Source organism: Lycorma delicatula, chromosome 1 (genome assembly GCF_047948215.1).
Source record: "Lycorma delicatula isolate Av1 chromosome 1, ASM4794821v1, whole genome shotgun sequence".
NCBI lineage: Eukaryota > Metazoa > Arthropoda > Insecta > Hemiptera > Fulgoridae > Lycorma > Lycorma delicatula.
This window is the reverse complement of record NC_134455.1, coordinates 102,494,844-102,518,880: the sequence shown is the minus strand read 5'-3', so window position 1 is coordinate 102,518,880 and position 24,037 is coordinate 102,494,844. Positions and strand designations below refer to the sequence as shown.

Here is a 24,037-nt window from a genome sequence, read left to right as displayed (position 1 = left end):
ATGTCAGCAAACACCTAAATATTGCTCTATCTCCAACCAAGTGCAAGCAATCAGATCAGACATTACAACAGCTATAAATCAAGCTTTCACTCTTTCTCTCTTTTCCTTACGAATGTTGCAAATCATAAATATATTCTTTTTAGATTGTGTTTTTAATATATTTATAGAAAATAAAAATAAAAGAACCAGATCAGGGTTTTTGTTGGCCAGGAAACAAGACCACTTCTCCCACTTCAATAATGGTTGCATTCAACAATAGATTCCCTGATCGCTGGATCAGCAGAGATGGTCTTGATTATTTTTTGAGTCTGGGTAAGACCACTGCTAAAAACTGTAATTTAGTGTATTACCTATTGTGAGGATCAGGGTGATCTTAAAATAAAATTGCAAAACATATAACGTCTTTCAAATAAACTTTTTTCCTGGGCGCAAAATGAAGTATTGTTATCAGTACCCATACACAATATTACTACAATAACCAATTTCGCCAAACAATATCAAACTTAAATTTACACAACAGCAATATAAAATATTTAAAGCCAACAATTAAAATGCGCATAAATGGTATAAATGATGAAACAATTTATAGGAATAATCAAATATGTGAATATAAGATGCAGGGCCTTAAGAAACAACAAGAGATTGGATAACATCATCATACTGTTCCTTAAAATATTATAAATGTTAGCACATAATCTAAAATTCTAACGTAATGCTGCATAACAGATATACTCCATAAGTATGTAGTGTACTGTCAGTTGGCAGTCCCAGCAAACACAAACAAGTGGATTGGTCTGAGTCATAATCAGACCATTTGCCTATTTGCAAATGGCAAATAATAACCTCCTCTCAATGGTTATTTCTACATGAGGAGCTCCATGGTGACACAGTGTTCTTAATTGGACGAAGTTTCTTGTCGATGATAGCATTCCATTCACTTTGCCACTCATAACGAACCACCTTCTTCAGAAAACAGACATCATCAGAAACAACATGTCTAGTGAAAGGAAGCTGCAAACAAGCCTCTTTTTAAACAATATCAGTGAGCTCATTGAGCTTATATTATATCATATATATTATATTATATCAGTGAGCTTATTGTCTAAAATTCCAATATGGCTGGAGATCCAGTAGAAACTCACACTTGAATTACACAGAGTCATTTCAGAGATAACAGACTGTATTTTACAGATAACAGGGTGTCTGGAGTATATGTCACAAATCGCCTGCAAGGAACTTATGGAATCTGAACAGACACGTACATGACGGTATGTTGGGTTAAGTATATTTAAGGCCTTGTTAATAGTACACAGCTTGGCAACAAAATCACTGGCGATGCTGGGAAGCCAAATATGTAACTTTTGTTGGCAACCACAAAAGCTCAACCAACTGAATTATGGTGTCTAGAGCTGTCGGTATAAAACTATAGCATCAGGATTCACACTATTTCCTATATTTAAAAACTTTTCTCACAAAATAACATAATAACATTGAGCAACTGAACTAACTGAAAGTAAGAACTGAAAGTAACTGAATTTTTAGAGCTAAAAAAGGCGCTGAGCTCTGATACCTAGCAGAGCAGGTGATGGCCATTCCTCATATCAGTTAAAATGCTGGTTGGAGAATCCCACATCAAAGGTAGAATGATTTGGTTGCTTTTTAATGTGAGCTACATAGCAGCATATTATTTGGTTTCGTCTATTTCAAAGAGATGGCTCATCACTGCCAACTAATAGATTTATCCTGGAGCATAACAAAATGCACCTGTAGCAAGACGGATAAATGAATGATGGACTGTAATGAACATCTTTAGAGTGGTGGCCCATGTGGACGAATAAGCCATGCAGACACAATCCTAGCAAGAACAGATCAGAGCTCAGTAGAAGCACAACATATATAAACCTTCAGCTCCCCACGAGTATTGGATAGAACTCTCAGCATGTCTAGCATATTTAGACATTTTGCCTTCAATTTCTTTAAGTGTGTTATCCACTTTAGCCGTTGGTAAAAAACTAAGCACGCACATCTCCATGCACATCTGATGGTTCAACTTGTTCACCATGTAAAAAGAGTTGAGGGTCAACATGATCCCTAAGCAGGTAAAGCAGATGCATTTCATTTTCTCTGGGGCAAAAAGTGAATTCAGTCTTTTTACACCACGATTTTAAACGGGTTATTGTGTTTGTACCATTCTCTCAGCAGTACCATTCTCAATTTACATGCAGAGTAAATTGAGAAATTATTTACAAAGAGATAACACGTAACAGGTTTTTGCACACAGTTTATTATAATATTTATGGCTATTGCAAATATGCTAACACTTGGACACAAATTTTTTTATTGTAAAACATTCGGATACAGTCGTTCCAACTCGGACTCGAAAGGACCGACTACTGAGGTAACCCTTGATAAATACAGGATGTATTTTATACCTTTTATACCTCATTCATGCAGTGTATTTAGAATTTCTCTTCTCCAACCTGTGTCATACACCTTTTGTATATCGAAAATACAGCAATCAGGTGTTGGCGAAGTAGGAAATCATTTTGAATATCAGATTCCTGAGTAACTACATGATCGATAGATAATCTCCTTTGGTGGAAACTGCACTGTTCAGGGGCAATTAGGCATTTCTCTCAAGGTACTTCACTAGACAACGGTTTACCATTTGTTCCATCAACTTGCACAGGGTACTGGTTAAGGAGATAGGATAACTTGAGGGGCACGATTTATCTTTACCAGGTTTGTTGTGAATCACTAATGCTTCTGACCAAGAAATTGAAAAAACTTGGTCAGAAATATTTTATTATAAATAGAAAAAGATATCTTAATGTATTATCGGGGAGGGGAGCTAAATAACATACTGAGCCGGATATTATCAGTCCTAGGGGAAGTGTCGCAGGAATTATTCAAGAGTCACTTAGTTCATCAAAAGAAAAAGGAAATTTTTTTCTGCAACTTATTCCTAATAAAATCAGGACAATATGACGATGTAAGGGTAAGGGAAACTGACATAAATGTATTGCTTTCCAGTTCAATCGGCTGTGGTGATTGTCGCAGAGCCACACATGAACTGAACTTTTCTCCATACAACAGATGATAGAGTTGTTCAAGAAAGGGTATTCACATAATTCAGGGATACGATTTTCACAAGTTTAGCACACCGAAACACTCGACAGCACACAGCTCTTGCATTTTGCAAGGAGCAGAGTAATTCTGTCATAGGCCTTCGATTGACATTACGTAAAACCCTGAGACTACCCCATAGTACACTACTGCAGTCTTCGTCCCACCAAGGTACAGCAGGCTGCCTTAGCTTTCCAGATGTTAGAGGGATAAATTCATTTTCACTATTGAATATCAGATGTGTAAACTTGGCAAGTTGCCAGATTACGTTACTAGACTTGTATTGGCCAAAAGAATCCTTTGTATCCATTCCAGTCCACTTTCCCAACCACACAGTAGCGTGGCTGATTCTGAGGCAAATCACTATTACGGACTGAGATAACAATTGGTCTATGATCATTTCCAAAGATGTTTTTTGTTAACATACCAGCTAAGACATGGAAGTAATGATGCTGAACACAAGAACAGAGCGATACACAAAAATGTATCTGATGAAGATGATATAAATGTGTACAACCCATGTGTTCAATAAGTAGAGATCCAGGTTCTGCCTCAGTTGATCAATTATTGTAGCTCGAGAAGAAACGATGTTGAACCCGACGAATAGTGATGACCACTGAATCACCAATTATTAGATTGCACAAAGGAATCTGTGATGACAAAATGGACAGATCATCCTCATTGATATCGGAATTTGGGGAAAAATACAAGTTGCAGATGGTACCAATACTTTCACTGAGACTCCAGGGATGCTTGGCCAGCAGAGTCCACATGGTTGTATGACTCACTTCAGGAAAGTAGCTACACCTTCACATCCTCTTCCTCCTGTTTGTTGGTCGTATCTCTTGCAGACGTAGCTGCGAAAAGACGCTTTATTCTGGGGTCCGAGGTGAGTCTCCTGCACACACAGTATTAAAGGATTTTCTTCCCTTATTCAGATTTCAGTATCCTCACAGCAGGAACAGAGACACAAACATTCCATTGAATAATATTTATATACATAAAATTAGTTTTTTCCCGTTATATGCAAACTTGCTGATTATCAGATATTACCCAATTTTTCCTTTTTAGTGTTTAAAGCTTATAGGAAGTGCTGTGCTTCTTCAGGCACTTCATCTGCCACCATATTCTCAAAGATATCCTGAGATTGGAATGGGGATTTAGAATCCTGGGAGGATGGAGATATGGTAACAGACAATGATTTTTTAATAGATTCCTTCATAGGGATCTTGGCAGTTTGCTACACTGTTGATGCAGCAGGAATTGTTTCTGGTGGTGTACAGATTACAGTAGTTTTCAGTAATTTGCTCAGTCTTTCCACTAATAATAACCTTCTTCTTGACTGTACTGTTAGTCAGCTCAGAAATAGTGGTTGTGAGTGAGGCAACTGAATCAGATAGCAACTGAAAAAGCTGCATTAATTAACTGCAGAATCCGCACTGTTGATTACCTACATTTACAGAGGCTTGCCTTATTGTAGCAGTGGCAAAAGAGATGTTTGGTTAAACCATACATCTCTTTTGCCACCATGCATAATGTAGTTTTTGAGCAAGTTGTTGTAGTGTCACCATAACCTTGACATTGGAAACATCGCCATGGGTTTGGGGATGAATGGTCGCACTCAAATAGACAGGTAATCTACTCTTATTTTCTTCGGTGGTATGAAAAGGTTGAATGTTATTTTAAGAGAGGGAGTAGGTTTTTCCTCCATTCTGCTCTGATGGTTCATTATTCGTTTCATCTCTACAACATATTGGGGACAAAGCTCATCGGCAATTTATTTTAACTCAAATATACTAATTGTTTACCATGATAAATAATACATAAATAAGGTATCATGATTGACTAAATGTATTATTTGTATATAATGGTATTTAGTAAGTCTGTGTATGTGAATTTTGGACTCTAAATGAAAATCTTCTGAAAATAATTTCTGTTTAATCTGTTACCTTGATTTTCTGATTATAACAGTAAGGAAAAGGTTGTGTGTTTAAAGATCCATCAATAAATAGAAATTGATATTGTTGATATATAATTGAGACATAAATATCTATAAGGCACTTTTAATAATTGTGGCCTGTAATAAAATGTCTCTCTTGTTGATTATCTACGTACAAATATGAATGTTTTATATTTAGTTCAACAAATAAGGATGTGTAATTAATTGCAATTCAGAAATTAGTGATAATCAGGAGATAGCTTAGGAAACAACAGAAATAAAATTTAGCTAATGTAGCAGTTACATTTCAATTCTGAGTTTTTTACTACAGTAGAGTAATTTTAATCTGAGTATTTAACTTTGTTCATAATACTATACATTAACAGAATTCAATATTTGAATAAGATTTAAATTTTACACCGAACAGGAACTGAGCGATCGTGGAATCTTGAAACGTCACATTGCAGTTCAATACAGAGTACAAGACCCTTTAAAACCAATATTACCTAACGGGAAACTAGCTCCAATATCAAGAACGAAAGATCAAACCAAAGAGAACAAGGTGGACAGCAGTAATCGATGTCGTCGCTACATCCTAGGATATACAGGTAAAATCTTTCATCAAACAAAATTATCTTGATCATTCCTATATAACATCTAGTATTTTCTTATTACTAATTTCTTTATCTTAACATCATGTTTTAGTTCTTGGTAATGGAATTTTTCTTTTTATATTGATTTGTCAGTACTTAAACTTCTTCAAATACAGATTAAAAATTGTAAATTAGTATGTCGGTTACTAAATTCTGTTTATTAATCCATTCCTCTGTTTAATCTCACTAATTAACTTTTATAATAGTCAATAGTTTTTACGTGTATTTTATAATTAGCCTTAAAATAATTGCTTAGTAGTAGAAAACTTTTGCATGAATTTGTTTAGGATATATCCCAGGCATGCACTTTCATTATGGAACTTCTTTTCGAAGAGCAGCTGATAAGAGCGTGGAAGAATTTGATGTCAAGCTCGCTGCTGAACGCAGCCGCAAAGCACTTGAAACTAGTCTTAGAGCAAGAAGTCGAAGTGCCCCAAAAATACCGACAGTTAGGTCACTGGACCATGTTAAAGCTGCCATCAAACAGTATGAACAAAGGAACAAGTACAAAGGTATAATGTACAGAAAATCTACCTTTAAGCACATTACATTTTATAAGCACCATTAATACTATCTTAATTTTTTTAAATTTTTTTCACCAGTCATTTGACTGGCTCAATGCACTTCTCCAAAACTTTGATCCATGCTAAACTTCAAAATTATAAAATATATTAAATGAACATGAAACAGTATCCAATCCATTTATTAACTTTGTTTTCTTACAATTTTTACTCTTTACACCTTCTTCCCTGATTAAAACCCTGATCTCCATCCCCATCGCACCTGAGGTTTTCCTAAACCTGAAGTCATTAAGATGTTTATTGTTGCCACGGTGAAGTATGTGATAGAAATTATTTTAATACCTAGCAAATCTATATGCTATGCCTCGAGTAATAACAATTTTCAGGTCTGTGGAGGAATACTAGATATGGTAGATACTGATGTTCTTTGATGGTTGTGTTTCAATTAAACATACATCTCAGGAATGGTCAACATGAGATTGCACAAAACTACACTTCATTTATATTAATATACATCATCCTCATTCATCCTCTGAGGTAATACCTTACAGTGGTTCCGGAGGCTAAACAGAAAAAATCTGATGTGGACACTACATGACGTCCCTTGTACACCAATTAAATTACATGCACACATTTTTTTTAAAATGAAAAGTACATAAAATTTTATTTTATTAATAACTTCTGATATTTTTTCACAATTTTTTTGTATTATTTATTTTTATTAATCATAATTTTTTTTTTTATAATCAGAAGTTAATAATTATTAATAAATCAATATATTTAAATTAAACAAAAAAAAGTTAAAAAAAAAGAGATAAAGTCTGATTCGAATATGCCTTCCCCTTATAAGATCCAAATATTTCATTAATTTAAATTTCATTTGGCTATAACTCTGGAACCAATGAAAATAAGTACCACTTATGATATTTCGTTGAAAAACTCTCAGTGAGGGCTTATTACTGCAATTAAGAAAAAATCTAAAATCCTTTTTTTTTGGTTTTTGGGCTTTCTGGATACTTTTGGTTCAGTTGATTACAATCAAAAAGGGAGGTGCACAACTAGATGTTACAACAGTCCTAAATCCAAAATTTCAACATCCTATGGCTAATCGTTTTTGAGTTATGAGAGATACATATGTACGTACATAAATACATATGTACGTATGTACAAACGTCACACCAAAACTAGTCAAAATGGATTCAGGGATGGTCAAAATGAATATTTCCATTGAAATCTGAAAACTGAAATTTTTCGCGATCAAGGAATACTTCCTTTGCTTCATACAAGGAAGTAAAAAGAAAGAAAGAAAGGTCTGTGGAGGAGGAGAGTTGGCATGTTGTCATGGATATGCTATATTATACTCATAGTATTCAGAAAATTATCTTGAAATAAGTTCATAACTTCAATAATGAAGTTTTTTTCATTATTCATTTCATTTATATTAGTTTTTAAAATATATCTACATTTAAAACTTTCAATTATAACTATTGTTGAAGGGTTGTTTACTAATTTTCTTTATATATTCTATTCTAGTAAATCTATAATGATCATTATGTTCTTAAACATTGTCATGCCAGATTATTAAATATATAAAATCCTAATTTAAACTACATACTACATTATTAAAGAGATCAATCATCAGGAGAAACTATTTTTATTTACGTCTTAATAGTAATTGTGTTTACTGAGATATAAATTCCAGTCACTCCTGTTATTTTCAGATTTGTGTAATTGTTATTAATTTGTTATTGCATTTATATTTGTTTAATAGTTTAATTTTTTAAATAGTTATTAGCAAACTACTACAAAAGCAGATAGTATACATTAGTACACTAAAAAAAGAATTATTTTTATTATTCACATAGTAAACTAACATCAATTCTGAGTATTGCCTGTATCGTACACTCTAGCAGCAAAACCAATCTCAAAACAAATTTTAATGAAATAAATAGATTCCATTTTATACTATAATTTTTCAATATGATTTAAAAAGAAACTCAGTATGAGACTATAATTACAACAAAAAAGTTATTGTGAAACTTTAAATATATGACTGTAAATACATGGACCAATTTAAATGTTTTTTGATAAATCAGTATTTACCAGACTTCACTAATTTATCTTAAAATGCTTCACTTGTAATTTAGCCAACACTTCTAATCTTCATAATTCTTCCGTAACATATTTCAAAAGCATCTACTTCCTTTTTTTTTAATTTTATGTACATATTTTAGTTCTGTGTACTGTTACCACTTTTTAAACAAATATTTTTAAAATGTCTTTCTAATTCCTAAATAGTGTTTGATATTGGTAGACTTCCTGCATGAGACTTTTTGTTTATGCTAATCTACTTTTGATATCTTCCTTATTTTAGCCATTGTTATGAATTAACAAAAAAATTTAATTATATAAATTTTGCAATAAATTTAGCTTCTGTTGTATCATGATCTGATTTAACATGTAAATCATTATTCTTTTTTTATGACACAGTGTCCATTATATTACAGTGTTTTTATGAGTTAAATAAGTTTAGTTAAATAAATTACATCAAATACATTTTCAAAGGTAATTAATATAAAATATTAGAATCTTAATCTTCTTTTCAAGGATTGCATGTTACTTTATTTTTTATTCATGTACGCTTTCTCAAACACTTTTGTCCCTGCAATATATTGATTTGTTTATTAGATGACTTTTTATTCAGAATGAAGTATGTGTTTAATGTAATTTATTCTATATTTTAATTTTTTATTTCAGCATTACTTATTTCAAACAGATAAATGAGCTGTATGCTTGGATATTAACAAATGGATTTTGTCCACCCTTATGCACAAAAAACTGACAGTGGGAGACATTTTTATTCATAATATTCAGAAAAAATGAATGGGTAAAGAGTTTTACTACTAGAATAGTCTTTTGAGGAAGGAATACCTCTCACTATAACAGAAGGAATGCATAAACACATCTGAAATGAATTATAATTGTTCTAGTTGGGCAGCAACTCTAACTCAAAGAACTGCATATAATAGTTCAAAAAATAAAAATATTAAATTTTGTTAATAAACCAAGCCAAATTTAGTACTTAACATATATCAAACAGTTTTTTTACTTATATCAAAATGCATTCACTCACTCTTGAGAATGTTCTTTATGACACCAATGCTGTCATTTGTATATTGTGGGCAACTGAAGTTGTTTCTGGCAGGTTTTTTGTAATTAGGAAAACATTTGTCAAAATGCAAGTTAAATGTTAACTGTTTGATCATTTAGTATACTGCATTTTGTGGTTTGTGTGATTTCAATATACAAACATCTAGGTCACAACAGGGAAAAAAACTGTTAGATTTAAATTGCATCTGTTTATATAAAAGACTACTCACCATTGAATATTTTTTTGTGTTATACTTTTATATTGTTCAAGTGTGTTCAAGTGTGGTTGATTATTATTCATGTATAATATTTAGGAAATTGTTAACATGATATACTTATGATGGTGATTTGTTTCTAAGTGGTAGTGGTAAATATATTGAATATATATTATTATGAAATGCTTGTATTTGTTCTTTTTTGAATTTTTATTTAAAGCTACTTCCCATTTGTCCAGTATTAAATTTTAGCTGTCGGATCACTTTAGCTCATAAATTCCTGGGTACTGTATATCTGATCTGACGTGATGGTTTGGTATTTTTGTCCTGAGTTACTTTTTCCAGGATTTTTAATTTTTTCCACGTCATAAATTTAATAAATGTGACAAATGATCTCAAGATGATGCATGAAAAATAAATAAATAAACAAATACTATTTTTGTAAAATTTGATTCTTTTTTTGTAAAATGAGAGTATTTTTTAATTTGGTTAATAGCTTTTATTTTTTATTTTATTTTATTTAGAATTGAGTCAGTGAGTGTATGTTATATCTATTTCATTAATAAAATTAACAATTTTTATATAATTTTTATAACTAACTTTCACTGTCATTTTGGTTAGAAGAAAATCCTTTTTGTTTTGATACATAAATTGATCTAACTTTGATGATACATTAAATTTCATCACATGATAAAATGTAATTTTATCATACCCCATGTATTTTTTTTTTATTTGCATCACAAGCAAAAGGATATGTTTTCATAATACAAGTGATATTTTGTAATATATAAAACTTTTTTCTAAGAGTAATTCCATCCACTTCTAGTTTCAATACTTTTTACAGTTTTTTTTTTCTTTTTTATTAGCATCTGAATTTAATTATGTACCTATGCATTCTACTTGTTATCCAGATTTATATTCAGATGTTATGATTATTTATGAATGACCCAGTAAAATATATACCCTCATTACACCTTCTTATAAACAAATGCAGTAACTTACTTCAATTCTGGTAATTTTCACATTTTCTCTATCTTCAGTTTTTTGTAGAAATGCTGTCATATGTCATGTTTAATAATATATTATGTAACCAAACTGCATAAGTTAGTTTTCACAAGTGTGTTAACTTTTGGATCTTTATCATTATTTGCTATGGTTTTTAGTCCAGTATTATGTAGAGTTGTACTCAAAAGCAAGTAATGAACTTTACCAGAGAGTTTATTCAGATACTACACAACCTAAGCTGCACTGAAAAGGTGTACTTCTTGCAGTAAAATAAATACAGAGAGATTTGTTAAAATATTAATCACAAATAATGGAATTAATGTGATTTCATCACATATAGATTATCATTTTTTTCATCAATCTTAACAAGCAACTGTAATAATGTATCTTGATAATCATTTTTTTCTCCAAAACAACATTTTCTTTTTCTCATGAACACAAGATTCATGAAGGGGAAAAATTTCGCCCTTCTGTTTTCAGCTTTCTGCTTTATCATTTTTTCAATTAGCCCTTTTCTTTTTCATTCTTGCTTATATATATTTTTCATAGAATCTCATCAAACAATTTTTTTAAGTCTGACCATTCTGGATTTCCAAACTCCTCTTCACATTTTATTCTGTAATTTCACACATAATTTGTTTTCATTTCAAACATGCAAAATGTGCTTAGCATTTTTGTTACAGTACTGTAATTAAAGGGGTATTCTTGGTATGGATTATGATCATAAAACATCTGTACATATATAATCAGTATCCCTCACTGAATTGCAAATTATTTTTTTATTTTTTTTATTTTTGGACACACAAAGAGGAATTATTATTATTATTTTGAGGCAGTGCGGCGAGCAGAGAACCACAATCATTTTTCGCGACGTGTGGTCCTTCTCGTTACGTTGGACGTAAAAAACGCGTTCAACTCCGCACGGTGGAGCGATATGATTCGGGCCCTGGAGCATTCGTTCCATGTGCCTCAATACCAACTCAGAATGGTAGACGCATACCTGAGGAACCACGGTCTCATTTACGAGACCGCAGCAGGCTGGCGTAGGACTACGATCACATCAGGGGCGGCGCAGGGGTCGATTCTCGGCCCCGACCTTTGGAACGCCGTCTACGATGGCTTACTGAGGCTGGAGATGCCTGAAAAATCTGCCTTGGTTGCATACGCTTACGACGTTGCGCTACTTGTCGCAGACCGCGACGTGGAGCGCGCCCAACTGAGGTTCAGTCGAGCCATGCACAGAGTCAGTGCCTGGCTGGACGATCATGGATTGTCTCTAGCCCTCAGCAAAACGCTGGTCGTAGTTCTCACGAAGAAGCGTATCGACACCCTTCTCTCCCTGTGGGTCGGGGTAGAGGTTGTCGAGACCAAGCCGGCCGCAAAGTACCTCAGTATGATGATTGACCGGAAACTCAGCTTTGCTGAGCAGCTTCGTACAGCCGCCGACAAAGCTGCAAGAGCCGTAACTGCTCTCAGCCGGCTTATGGCGAATGTCGACGGACCGAAGGCCAGCTGACGGTGATTGCTGATGTCCACGGTGCATTCCATCCTGTTATACGGGTCGGAAGTGTGGGCCCAGGCATTAAGAGTTGCGAGAAACCGGAAGCGGCTCGCGCAGGTGCAACACACCGCAGCCTGGCGAGTCGCTTCCGCGTATCGGACGGTCTCCGAGCCTGCAGTACTTGTGGTCGCCGGCGTCATACCCATTGCTACTTTAGCAAGGGAGCGCCAGGTGATCTACAGGTGGCGACGAGCAGGCGAAGACCGGGTGACCATTGCCAACGAGGAACGCACTCGCACGTTCCTCGTATGGCAAGAGACCTGGGACCACGAGACCAGAGGACGATGGACCGCAAGGCTTATCCCTCTGGTCAGACCGTGGACGGAGCGACGGCATGGAGAAGTGGAGTACTACATGACCCAATTTTTAACGAGTCACAGGTACTTCCGCGCTTACCTCCATGTCATAGGGAAAGCGCCGTCCCCCGACTGCCTGTATTGCTCCGGTGTACGGGACGACGCTGAGCACATCTTTTTCAAATGTGCTCGGTGGGCGGCAGATCGAGGGACACTAGAGGCGGATCACGGAGCACTGAGTCCCCACAACGTGGTTGCGATGATGCTCCGTGACCTGAGCAGCTGGGAAAGTGTAGCCCAATTCGTCGGCAACATTCTCAAAGCCAAAAAGGTTGACCTGGATAGTCCTAAAAGGTAGCACCTAATCAGGCTAGTATAGGAGGACTCGACCGGAAGTAATGTGTTAAACGGTTCCGGATACAGCCCTGGTAGAAAGGGGGGTGGTTTCAGTCGGTAGTCTGCTGATGGTGATTGGATAATACCATCAGCGGGAGCCCGACACTCCGTGCGTAAAAATGCATTTCCACTTCCCTCCTCAAAAAAAAAATTATTATTATTATTATAGCACACAAATATAATATTATTATAATAAACAATTTAATGGGATGAACAATTTGAGAACAAATTTGTTAGGAATGTAGGATGTAGAGGGTATACTGAAATGAAACGACTAGCACTAGATAGGGAATCTTGGAGAGCTGCATCAAACCAGTCAAATGACTGAAGACAAAAAAAAACAATTTAATTTAACAATATCAACTCAAAGTATCACATACAATAATATGCTGTACACCACACCACAGGCATGAAAAGCTCACACCATATGCACAAGGTAGAATAAAACTTAGAAACTAAATAAGAACAATAATAATAAGAAACAAGACAAATAAATAATAATAACACAAATCACAGTAAAACAAATGCCCCATAGACTCAAGCATGCTCAAACCAATAAAAGGCCCAAACCATATATATAAGGCAGAATAAAACTTAAAAATTAAATAGCAATAAAAAAAACAAGTAAAATGAAAAATTAAGACATGCTTCATCACAGGCAAAATTACTCACCCATTACAGCATAGATGTTAAGTGTATACTATGTTAAGTGCTAAAAGTGAAATAAAATCACAGTTAAATAACAATACAAAAAAAATATATTAAAACAACAAAATTACTATCTGCAACATCTAAAACAACAAATCAACAACCACTGTTTTCAGAAAACAGACAAGATCATATGAAAAATCGCGACTATTGAAAGCAGACTCCAAACAAGCCTCTTCTTCCACACTAACAGCACGTTCATTGCCTGAAATGTCAATATGGCTGACGACTCAGCAGTAGCTCACACTTGTGTTACTCTGAGTCATCCCAGAAGTAACCGATTGAATCTCACAGACAACAGGATGTCTGCAGTATATGTCTATAATCACCTACAAAGCAGTCATGGAATCTGAACGGACAAGTACGAGTCAAAATGTTGGGTTAATTACATTTAAGATCTTATTAACAGCATATAACTCCATGATGAAAACACTGTCCATGCTGGGAAGACCAAATATGTATGTTCTGTTGTCATCAAAAAGCACAACAAACAACAAAACAAAAGCATAACCAACAGAATTATCACTTTTCAAGCTGTCTGTATAAACTATACCATCAGGATTCATGCTATTTACAATATCATAAAAATTTTGTTGTAAGAAACCGGATTCATGTATTTTTATTATACTGTTAAGATTAAGGTAATAATTCACAACAGAAAGCTGCCAAGGTGGGGTCATAATATTGACTAACAGTGAGAACTAAAGGTAATGGTGCATTTACAGATAAGAAAAGGTGCTGAACTCTAATGGCCAGCAGACAGTACATCTCAAGTGTGCCTCATACCGATTAAGATGTGGGTTAGAGGACACTGCATCAAAGGTCGTATGATTTGGTAGTGCTTTAAAATGAGCTACATAGGAACAGATCATTTGGTTCTGCCTATGCCAAAGACATGCCTCACCGCTGTTCATGAGACAACCCAATCCATTGGACTTGAACAAACAGCATCTGTACAAAGACAGAAAAATGAATGAATTAATCAAGCATTAAGGGCGATGACTAGTCATCGTCCTTAGGATTTATTTATTTTGTCCTTAAGTTTACTATAGTATATATAGTAAACAAGGTAGTATGAAATTGTCAAACACCATCATCATGAACATGATATAAACGTGTATGACCCATCGTTGAATAAGCAGAGATCAATTGTAGTACCTTGGGGAAGAATAGTGATGGGCATTGAAATCGCCAATTATTAGGTTGGGTAATGGAATCTGAGATAACAGATAGGACAGATCATCATCATTGATATTGGAATTTGGGGGAAGATGAAAGTTGCAGATATTCATTTTGAATGGTATCAATACTTTCACTGAGACTGCAGTTACTTTCATAACCAGTGGAATCTGGGTGGCTGTACGATTTCCTTCAGGAAAGTACCTACACCTTCACGTCCTATCATCCCTGTTTGATGCTTGCATCTCTCACAGACGTAGCCACAAAAACACCCATTATCCTGGGGACGAAGGTGAGTTGCCTGCATACTCAGTATCAAAGAATTTTCTTCCTTTAGTCAAATTTTAACATTCTCACAAAAAAAAGAAAAACATTCTCACAAAGTTTTGTTTTATATACAAAACTTTGTGTGTAGATTATTTAGCAAATGCTGTCCAGTTTTTCTTTTTTGTATTTATACTTTAAGGAGTGCTTTGCTTTTTCAGTCACTTCATCTACCGCCATATCCACAAAGAGACTTCAAGTTGGCTGTGGGAATTTGGAAGTCTGGAAGGCCAGAAATGCCATACCAAACAGTGAGGTTTTAATACATTCCTGCACAGGGATCTATTAAGTAGTTTGCTGCATAATTGGTGCAGTGGGAATTTTGAAATGGTTTTCGGTAAACCACTATTGGTCTTTCTAGCAGAAGTATTCTGTACTCAATACTATAATAGCAGAAATGAGGGATTTCACTTGCTCTAACAATGCCTGGACCATCTTGATCAGTTCTTTATAGATGTGCATTCATTCTCTTTTTGTGTATAGTTAGAAAGAGCCTGGACAAAATTAACACTGGGTTATACAGGATTCCCCAGGTTGAGGGATTTTCTGTATTCGTGACTAGCTATAGGAAAGCACACTTTCTGTTCAGAACAGATCTTTGATATAGCCTTTGCTTCCTTATATAAGGGACATTCTCAAGACCTTGCTGAGTGTGAACCTTCACAATTTATACACTTTTCTACTTTGTGCACATAGATGATAACATATGTTCTAAGGTTTAGCATCTTATGGGATTCCATTATCACTTTGTCTTTCTCTGTGTAATTAAGGACTAGGAGTTTTGGATACTGATCGTCAACCACTACAGACTTCAACCAGCAGTGTGCCACTCTTTTTTAACAGATTTTGAAGACCCACAAGTTGTTACAACCTCCTTATTTATCAGGAAGGGAGAAACCTTAGCAAAGTACTTACCTTCCTCATTGTACTTCACAAGAAATCCTATACAAGCAAATTTAACACTCTGTTATGTTTCTTGTTTCTTTGTCAATGGACACATCTTTGGTTGTCAAGGTTGGTCGAAGTCTTTGCAAACTCCTGGGTTTGTTAGATTTTCAAATGGATCAACAATCAATGAAGATTTATTTAATGGAACTGAAATTTTGTTCTTGAGAGGACCAGTGACCCAATAGACTATTCCAGCAGATTGCGCATGTACTAGAGCTAGGGATACATACAACTGAGTTCACCTGGGTACCTAGAGGACATCATTTGAGACTCAATATGTAGAGCCCTCCACCCACTGGCACGATAGTAACCCATAGCTGTAACTATGGGTTAGTTCATAAGATATGGCAATACCACCAAGTTTAAGTGTAAGACGAACAGTATAAAATGTTGTTCTGTGACTGTATAAGGTATAAGTTGCAAATTGCACAGTGTTTTTGGTGTACTGTATATGTAAAGCATTCAGCAACTCAGTTTGCCGTAGGAAGAAAAGCTGTATAGGCAAGAGCCATGGGGATGCCAACTTTCAAAATCTTAAAGAGCAAGACTCTCCGTCAGGGAATTTTGTAGAATCCTTGTAAAATACATAAGAGGTAATCTGACTCCTTGGGCAAAAGTATAATAGAACAGTATATAACTAAAGCTATGCTTAAAACTTAATGCAAATTACTCCTTTATGAGAGCATGTATCATTTGTTTAGTTCAAATTACTCTTTAAAATTTTGAAATATAATGTAGTATAATACTGAGCAGATGGAAATATATTCTATTATATAAAGTTTTACAAATATTAGAAGTTATCTCTCTATTCATTACTACCAACCAGAATCTTTGGTGGTGTGACATTTAATCAGCTGTATTGTAATTGCTTTACAAAACATAAAATATATTTTGTTGTCTTGACACATCTTCAGAAAACAATAGAGACTTATCTACAGCCTATTCATCTTTTTTACCTCACAGAACAGTTGATAGCCTCTTGCTGAGATAAAAATGTCTTCATTTTCCTTCAAGCAAGGTAAGCTTGAGGTATTGCGATATACCTCATCATATGGTGAAATAATGAATTCTGATAAATTCTAGGATAGCAACTGTCCTCTCTCTAGCAGATATTCAGCTCTGAAGCATTGAACTCAGTTAATAACTTTGATTTCTAAAATAGTAGTATTGTATTCTAATCAGCTTTACTAGTTGATTGTCAGACTAATAGCTATGTATTTAATTAATGTAGTGGTATAATACAGACTGAACGCAAATTATTCTGGAAGTCCATCTTGTAACTCATCAGCACCCCTCAGGCAATTTCATTTCAGTGGCAGTCATTTCATTTCAGTATATCCCCTACATCCTACATCCTAACAATTTGTTTTCATATTCCAAATGTTGCATGCCTGCACAATTTTTCCCTTCTACCTGATCCTCAATATTAAAGCGACTATTTCCGGATGCCTTAATATGTGTCCTATAAGTCTGTCTCTTCTTTTAACTATATTTTTTCAAATGCATCATTCTTCATCAGTTTGCCACAACACCTCTTCATTTGTTACTTTATCCAACCATCTGATTTTTAGCATTCTCCTATAGCACCACATTTCAAAAGCTTCTAATGTTTTCTTCTCTGGTACTCCAATCATTCAAGTTTCACTTCCATATAAAGCTATGCTCCAAACATTACTTTCAGAAATGTTTTCCTGACATTTAAATTAATTTTTGATGTAAATAAATTATATTTCTGAATGAAGGCTCATTTCGCCTGTGCTATTCGTCATTTTATATCATTCTTCTGTTTAAAATGCTGAACATTTTATTCCAGTCTACGTTATCGAATGCCTTTTCTAGCTCTATAAATGCCAAGTATGTTGGTTTGTTTTTCTTTAATCTTCCTTCTACTATTAATCTGAGCGCTAAAACTTGCTTCCCTTGTCCCTATACTTTTCGTGAAACCAAATTGGTCTTCTTCTAACACTTCTTCCACACTCCTCTCAGTTCTTCTGTACAAAATTCGAGATAAGATTTTTGATGCATGAATAGTTAAGCTAATTGTTCTGTATTCTTCACATTTATCTGCTCCCGCTTTTTTTGGTATCACACTTTTTGAAGTCAGATGGAACTTCCGTTTTTCATAAATATTACACACCAGTATGTATAATCTATCTCTTTCTCACCTGCACTGTGCGTAATTTTGCAGGTATTCTGTCTATTCTAGGAGCCTTTCTGCTGCCATTCAAATCTTTTAATGCTTTCTTAAATTCAGATCTCAGTATTGCTTCTTGCCTTTCATCCTCTTCTTCCTCTATAACACCATTTTCTAATTCATTTCCTCCATACAACTCTTCAATATACTCCACCCACCAATCGACCTTTCTTTTCGTATTATAAATCGGTGTACTATCTTTGTTTAACACATTATTAGATTTTAATTTATGTACCACAAAACTTTCCTTAACTTTCCTGTATGCTTCATCTATTTTACGATAATTTCTATTTCAATTCTGAACACTTTTCTTTAATCCACTCTTCTTTCGCTAGTTTGCACTTCCTGTTTATAGTATTTCTTAATTGTCTATAGTTCCTTTTACTTTCTTCATCACTATCATTCTTATATTTTCTACGTTCATCCATCAGCTACAATAATATATCCTCTTACATTCAAGGTTTTCTACTAGATCTCTTTATTCCGCCTAAGTTCGCTTCTGTTTTTATTTAAGAATTTCCTTTTTAACATTCTCCCATTCCTCTTCTACATTTTCTAACTTATCTTTTTTACTAAGACCTCTTGCAATGTCCTCCTCAAAAATCTTCTTTACCTCCTCTTCCTCAAGCTTCTCTAAATTACATCGATTCATCTGACACCTTTTCTTCAGGTTTTTAAACCCCAATCTACATTTCATTATCACTAAATTATGGTTGTTATCAATGTCTGCTCCAGGGTAAGCTTTGCAATCAAAGAGTTGATTTCTAAATCTCTGCTTAAGCATGATATAATCTAACTGAGACCTTGCAGTATCACCTGGCTTTTTCCATGAGTATATTCTTCTATTATGATTTTTAAATTGGGTGTCGGCAGTTACTAAATTATACTTCATGGAAAACTCTATAAGCCAGTCTCCTCTTTCATTCCTTTTGTCCAGCCATATTCACCCACAATATTTCCTTCCTTGCCTTTTCCAGTGCTTGCACTCCAATCTCTAACTATTATTAAATTTTCATCCCCTTTTATGTGTTTAATTGCTTTGTCAATTTCTTTGTATATACACTACCTCTTCATCATGGGCACTTGTAGGCATATAGACATTAACATTGTTGTCTTAGGTTTGATTTTATCCTTATTACAATGATTCTGTCGCTATGCATTTTGTAATACTCTACTCTCTTCCCTATCTTCATTATGAAACCTACTCCTGCCTGCCCTTTATTTGAAGCTGTATTAATTATTCTAAAATCATCTGACCAAAAGTCATTTTCTCTTCCCATCGAACTTCACTAATTCCTACTACATCTACATTTAATCTTATCTATTTTCCTCTTTAAATTTTCTAACCTACCAACCTTTTTCAGACTTCTAACATTCCACGCTCCGATTCATAGAATGTTATTTTTTAATTTTCTGGTAACCCCTTCCTTAGTAGTCCTCACCTGGAGATCCAAATGGGGGACCAGTTTACTTCCGGAATATTTTACCAAGGAAGCGCTCCATCTTCTTTTTTATACATGAAAATGAAAAGAGTTACATTTTCTTGCGAAAAAAGCAGCTGCAGTTTTCCATTGCTCTCAGCTGCGCAGTACTCAGAAGATTGAGTGATATTGATATGGCTGTTTAAGTCCTCCTGACCTATGCCCTTAACAAATACTGAAAGAGCTGCTGCCCTCTTTCAGGAAAGTAGTGTCTTTAATACCTTGATCAATGAGTCTCTTTGAATAATCAGTTAACTTTATGTACTTTCTGAATACTAACAGTATAGAAAATAAAACCTGGAACATTTGTAATGTTCTTTACCTACAAAGAGTAATAATAATTGATCAGTATTTTTGTTTCATTATATTAATACAAAATAACTAAACAAGGGAAAAATTAAAAAATACGACTGCCAAAAAAAACATTGCTGATAAACATTGCTCGTTAATGTAGGATAATTAATAATATAGGAAAATTAAGGAGCTTGCAGTTGACAATTTTGTATATAGTATAACTATTTTAAATTTATTTAAGCATATATATATATATATATATATATATATAATACTTGTACATATTTACATAGCCCATAACACTCCCAGTAACATAAGGATTCCAATGCAGCATTGTACATCTAAATCTGTTCAGCCATTGAGCTACTGCAGTGAAAGAAACATACATACATATACCCTAAATACATTACACTCCTTTTTGGGCTGTCGTGTAATAATAGCAACAGCCATAGAAATAGAAAAACCAGGCAGACAATATTGAACTAAAGAAGTATAAATTGGATGAAATAAACTTTTGAATAAAAATTATTTTAAATGAGTATAAAAAAGATATAAATATTTAAAAATAGATATAAATGAAACAGTTAGTTGTAAGCTTTTATATGAAGAATATATCAAAGCGATTAGTTTTTTTCAGTGGAAGTAAAAAACAAAATTGTAATAGTTGGTAATGTAATTTATTCACTTTTTTGGTAGATTACTGTAATTAAAACACAGCACCCTCTGCAGAATTGATTATTGTAATTAATTAAATAAATAATAGCCATTGATTTCAGTCACACTTCAAAACTAAAGCAATCAAATGAAAGAAACTTTTATTCAATTTTATAAGAAGTAGTTTATTTAAAACAAATTTGTGCTATCAATAAAATCCTATCCAAAAGTTTTTTAGTGATTTTAATTATCATTTTCAGTCATGATATGGTAGTTTTTGCTACGAGTTTTTATACGTGAATGACTGAAATTTCTTTGAACAAATAAATTTTCTGTATCAGCTGCATAGAAATGTGAAGTATTTTTAAGATAAAAAAAATGTTTACATGAATGTATAAGTACATTTCAGTTGCCAAGTATTAGTTTCTTATCTAGAATAAAGCATAATGCATTTTTGTAGCTAGGATTTATTTTTATGTAATGCTAGTATGTGAATATTGATCTTGTAGGTGATATTTATTAAAAACTACACGTGTTTTTTTTTAATGTAATAATGTAAAAAAAAAGTTATTTATTTATTTATAACTGTCATCATTCAGTAAATTATGTTATGTATTAAACAGCAAATTTAAAGTTGTATAATTAACCTAGAATGTAATTTAAAGTGGTGTTCTCAGAAATACATTTTTCCACTTGTTTTAATTAATCTGATCCAAATTGACAAATTTTACAGAACATCATATCTCTCCAGAGTTTCCTCCGATTGCTGGCTACACTGGTCACATACCTCGACTTAGAGGTACAGAGGCTTCCCTTAGTCAGCGCTTCCACACTGCTGCTAAACGTGGCCTCAGCTTGCTACAACAGGTATATATTTTTTTTAATTTGCACCACTTTTTAATCGTTTAATTACACATAATGTTGTTATCAATGATCCATCTTTTACTTTTTTTTTACTTATTTTTTTTATTATGCATCCATGATTCTCTTTCAATTGAGAAGACTGAATAAATTTTATTACAGTTGTATATCTCCTTACCCATGCTTTAAGTTTAGTTAATTATGTTATCATAAAATAAAATTTGTAAATGTATAAAATAATTTTATTTATTTAAAATCATTGTAATTATTTGCATTACTATGCAGCATGGTGAAAGCTACCTGAAGGAGTAATAATTTAAAATTAAATGATTGTCAGGTAATACAAGCTAATAAGTTAATTTAATTGTACTAACTTAAGAGAAGAAGTAATATTTTTATGAATAAATAGATAATTTCAATAATATGTATTTTCCAGCATGTTACTATATTATCCATGATAGGAAATTCAGGGTCTAGCCCAAATAGTAATTAACTGTGAACTATGTAATTGTTTTTATTAAAACGAATTAAAGTGATGATTTGTCCGATGAAATACTTATTTATGTTTAATAAAGTATGAGATAAATCGTAAAATTGAATCATAAATTTTCACAAAGAAATTATGGTGAAATGTTTTTTTTATATTTTGAAGGTAGTCTTTACAGACTCAAAAACCCACTAAGCTTCACAATACTTCACAATTTTTAAAACCGTCTTTGAGACAACAGCTATGAAATTTATCGATTTCAACCTTGCCAAGTGATATAAATTTAGCAAAATACATTCTGCGTACTAGTATTAGTGTTATATAATTTTTCTAGACCCTCAGATTCAATAAATGTAACATTTCCTGCAGTACCTGTAAAATTAGTTGTTTATATTTCCTTTATTTTATACAGAGGATATTTTGTTCTACAATTATTACTCAATCTGATCACTTGAACTAAAATATCATTACTGAGTTAGACCCTTAAAACTTAATTAATGTTGAAAACTGACATAGGCAATCTTAATACATAGAAAATGTGATTTTTCTGCTATATTTGTTTCAGGAGCGAGAAGTAAAGAAAAATATGGATGCAGCACAAAGTGCAGTGCAAATCGCTCTCATGAATTCTCAGCCACGACATACCACACCTATCAGATAAACACTGTTACCAACATAGCTTATACCTAATATTAAACCATATAACTCTTGAGCTTGAAAAAATATCAATGATAGTGCAGTTTTAACATTTTGGAAAGATTTATTTTTATATAGAATAAAATGTATTGCTTATTGGAATTTATTTTTAAATTTTATGACTAACTACATAAAAAGTTTAACTCCACTGTTCTCACTTACTGTTTACCATTTAAAAATCTCTCAGATGGAAATAAACAGTTTAGTTTTAATTCCCAACAAATATTTAACATGTCCTGAAGTTATGGTTAGACTTTCCCTACAGTTTAATAATCTTTATCAAAATGAAACATTAATCCAAGTAGTGGAATGTTAAAAAATAAAAACCAATGAATAAAAGAAATTTCTACTGTCTTAGTTATACTTTCTGTCACAAAAGTAGATGCAGCTTAATAATAAATTATCATGTGTCATATATAATTAATTACTTCTTTCATAATAAGTAAAATAAAAAATAATTTATGATTTTTTTTAAAAAATGTACGTATATATATATATATATGTTTGTAATATAAGGAACACTTACAAGCATTTAAATATAACAAATATATTTGAATATAACATATTTGAAATTTGTGAATAACGAATATGATTTAGCAAATAGTAGAATTCATACAATTTAAAATTCATTCAATACATAGCAGTATGTATTATTATGAATAAAAATTTCCCTCCATTACCAGTCTACAATCTAACCCAAAAGAGACCAACATTCTTTTGAAATTTTTTAATTTATTTTAATTATTACATCTGATGAAGAGGTATGTACCATGAAAGCACTATGTTAAACATTATAAAAACAAACAGTAAGTGAGTATTTTATTTTATTATTATTGATAGTAATTGTTGTGTGTGCGTGTGTGTGTGTGTGTGTGTGTTTGTGTATATATATACACACACAAAATTCATTTTTTAACTATTGAATTATGCTTTGAAAATTTATTTTTAGAGTTATAATTTGGGTTCTTTTGAACTGATGTTCTAATTGTTTTAGTGTTAAACAACACACACTAAAATTGAAAAAAACAATTTCCTAAATGAAAAATGCTACACAGCTGAGAAATATAATAGTTTACCATGTTCAAAAGGAGCTGCCTAACGAATTAAAGAGTGACAAAATTAACAATAAAATCAACTGCATTAACAGTAATGTTGGAGTTGAACAATATCTCTGAAGAGATCTGGAAGCAATATACTTACGCTTAGATCAAGTTGTTTTAGCAAATTTTTAATAAAATATGACATTTAAAAAATTATAATTTTAATATAATCTCCAAAAGTGAGTACCGTATGAAAATGATAAATATTTAAATTTTAGCTTAACCTGTACAGTCTCAAGAAAACTGATA

General features: G+C 33.1%; 1 protein-coding gene across 1 annotated transcript in view; it reads left to right on the top strand.

The window, feature by feature from the left end:
• The window catches only part of LOC142320528 (ciliary microtubule inner protein 2B-like), a 171,356-nt gene extending 148,566 nt beyond the window's left edge, over positions 1 to 22,790 (top strand). The window contains exons 3-6 of the mRNA XM_075358418.1: positions 5,493 to 5,673; positions 6,006 to 6,230; positions 21,378 to 21,511; positions 22,558 to 22,790. Of these exons, the coding sequence (XP_075214533.1) occupies positions 5,493 to 5,673; positions 6,006 to 6,230; positions 21,378 to 21,511; positions 22,558 to 22,653 (636 nt within the window). The 3' untranslated portion in view covers positions 22,654 to 22,790. The remainder of the gene's footprint in view (positions 1 to 5,492; positions 5,674 to 6,005; positions 6,231 to 21,377; positions 21,512 to 22,557) is intronic.
• The last annotated feature ends 1,247 nt before the right edge of the window (positions 22,791 to 24,037 follow it).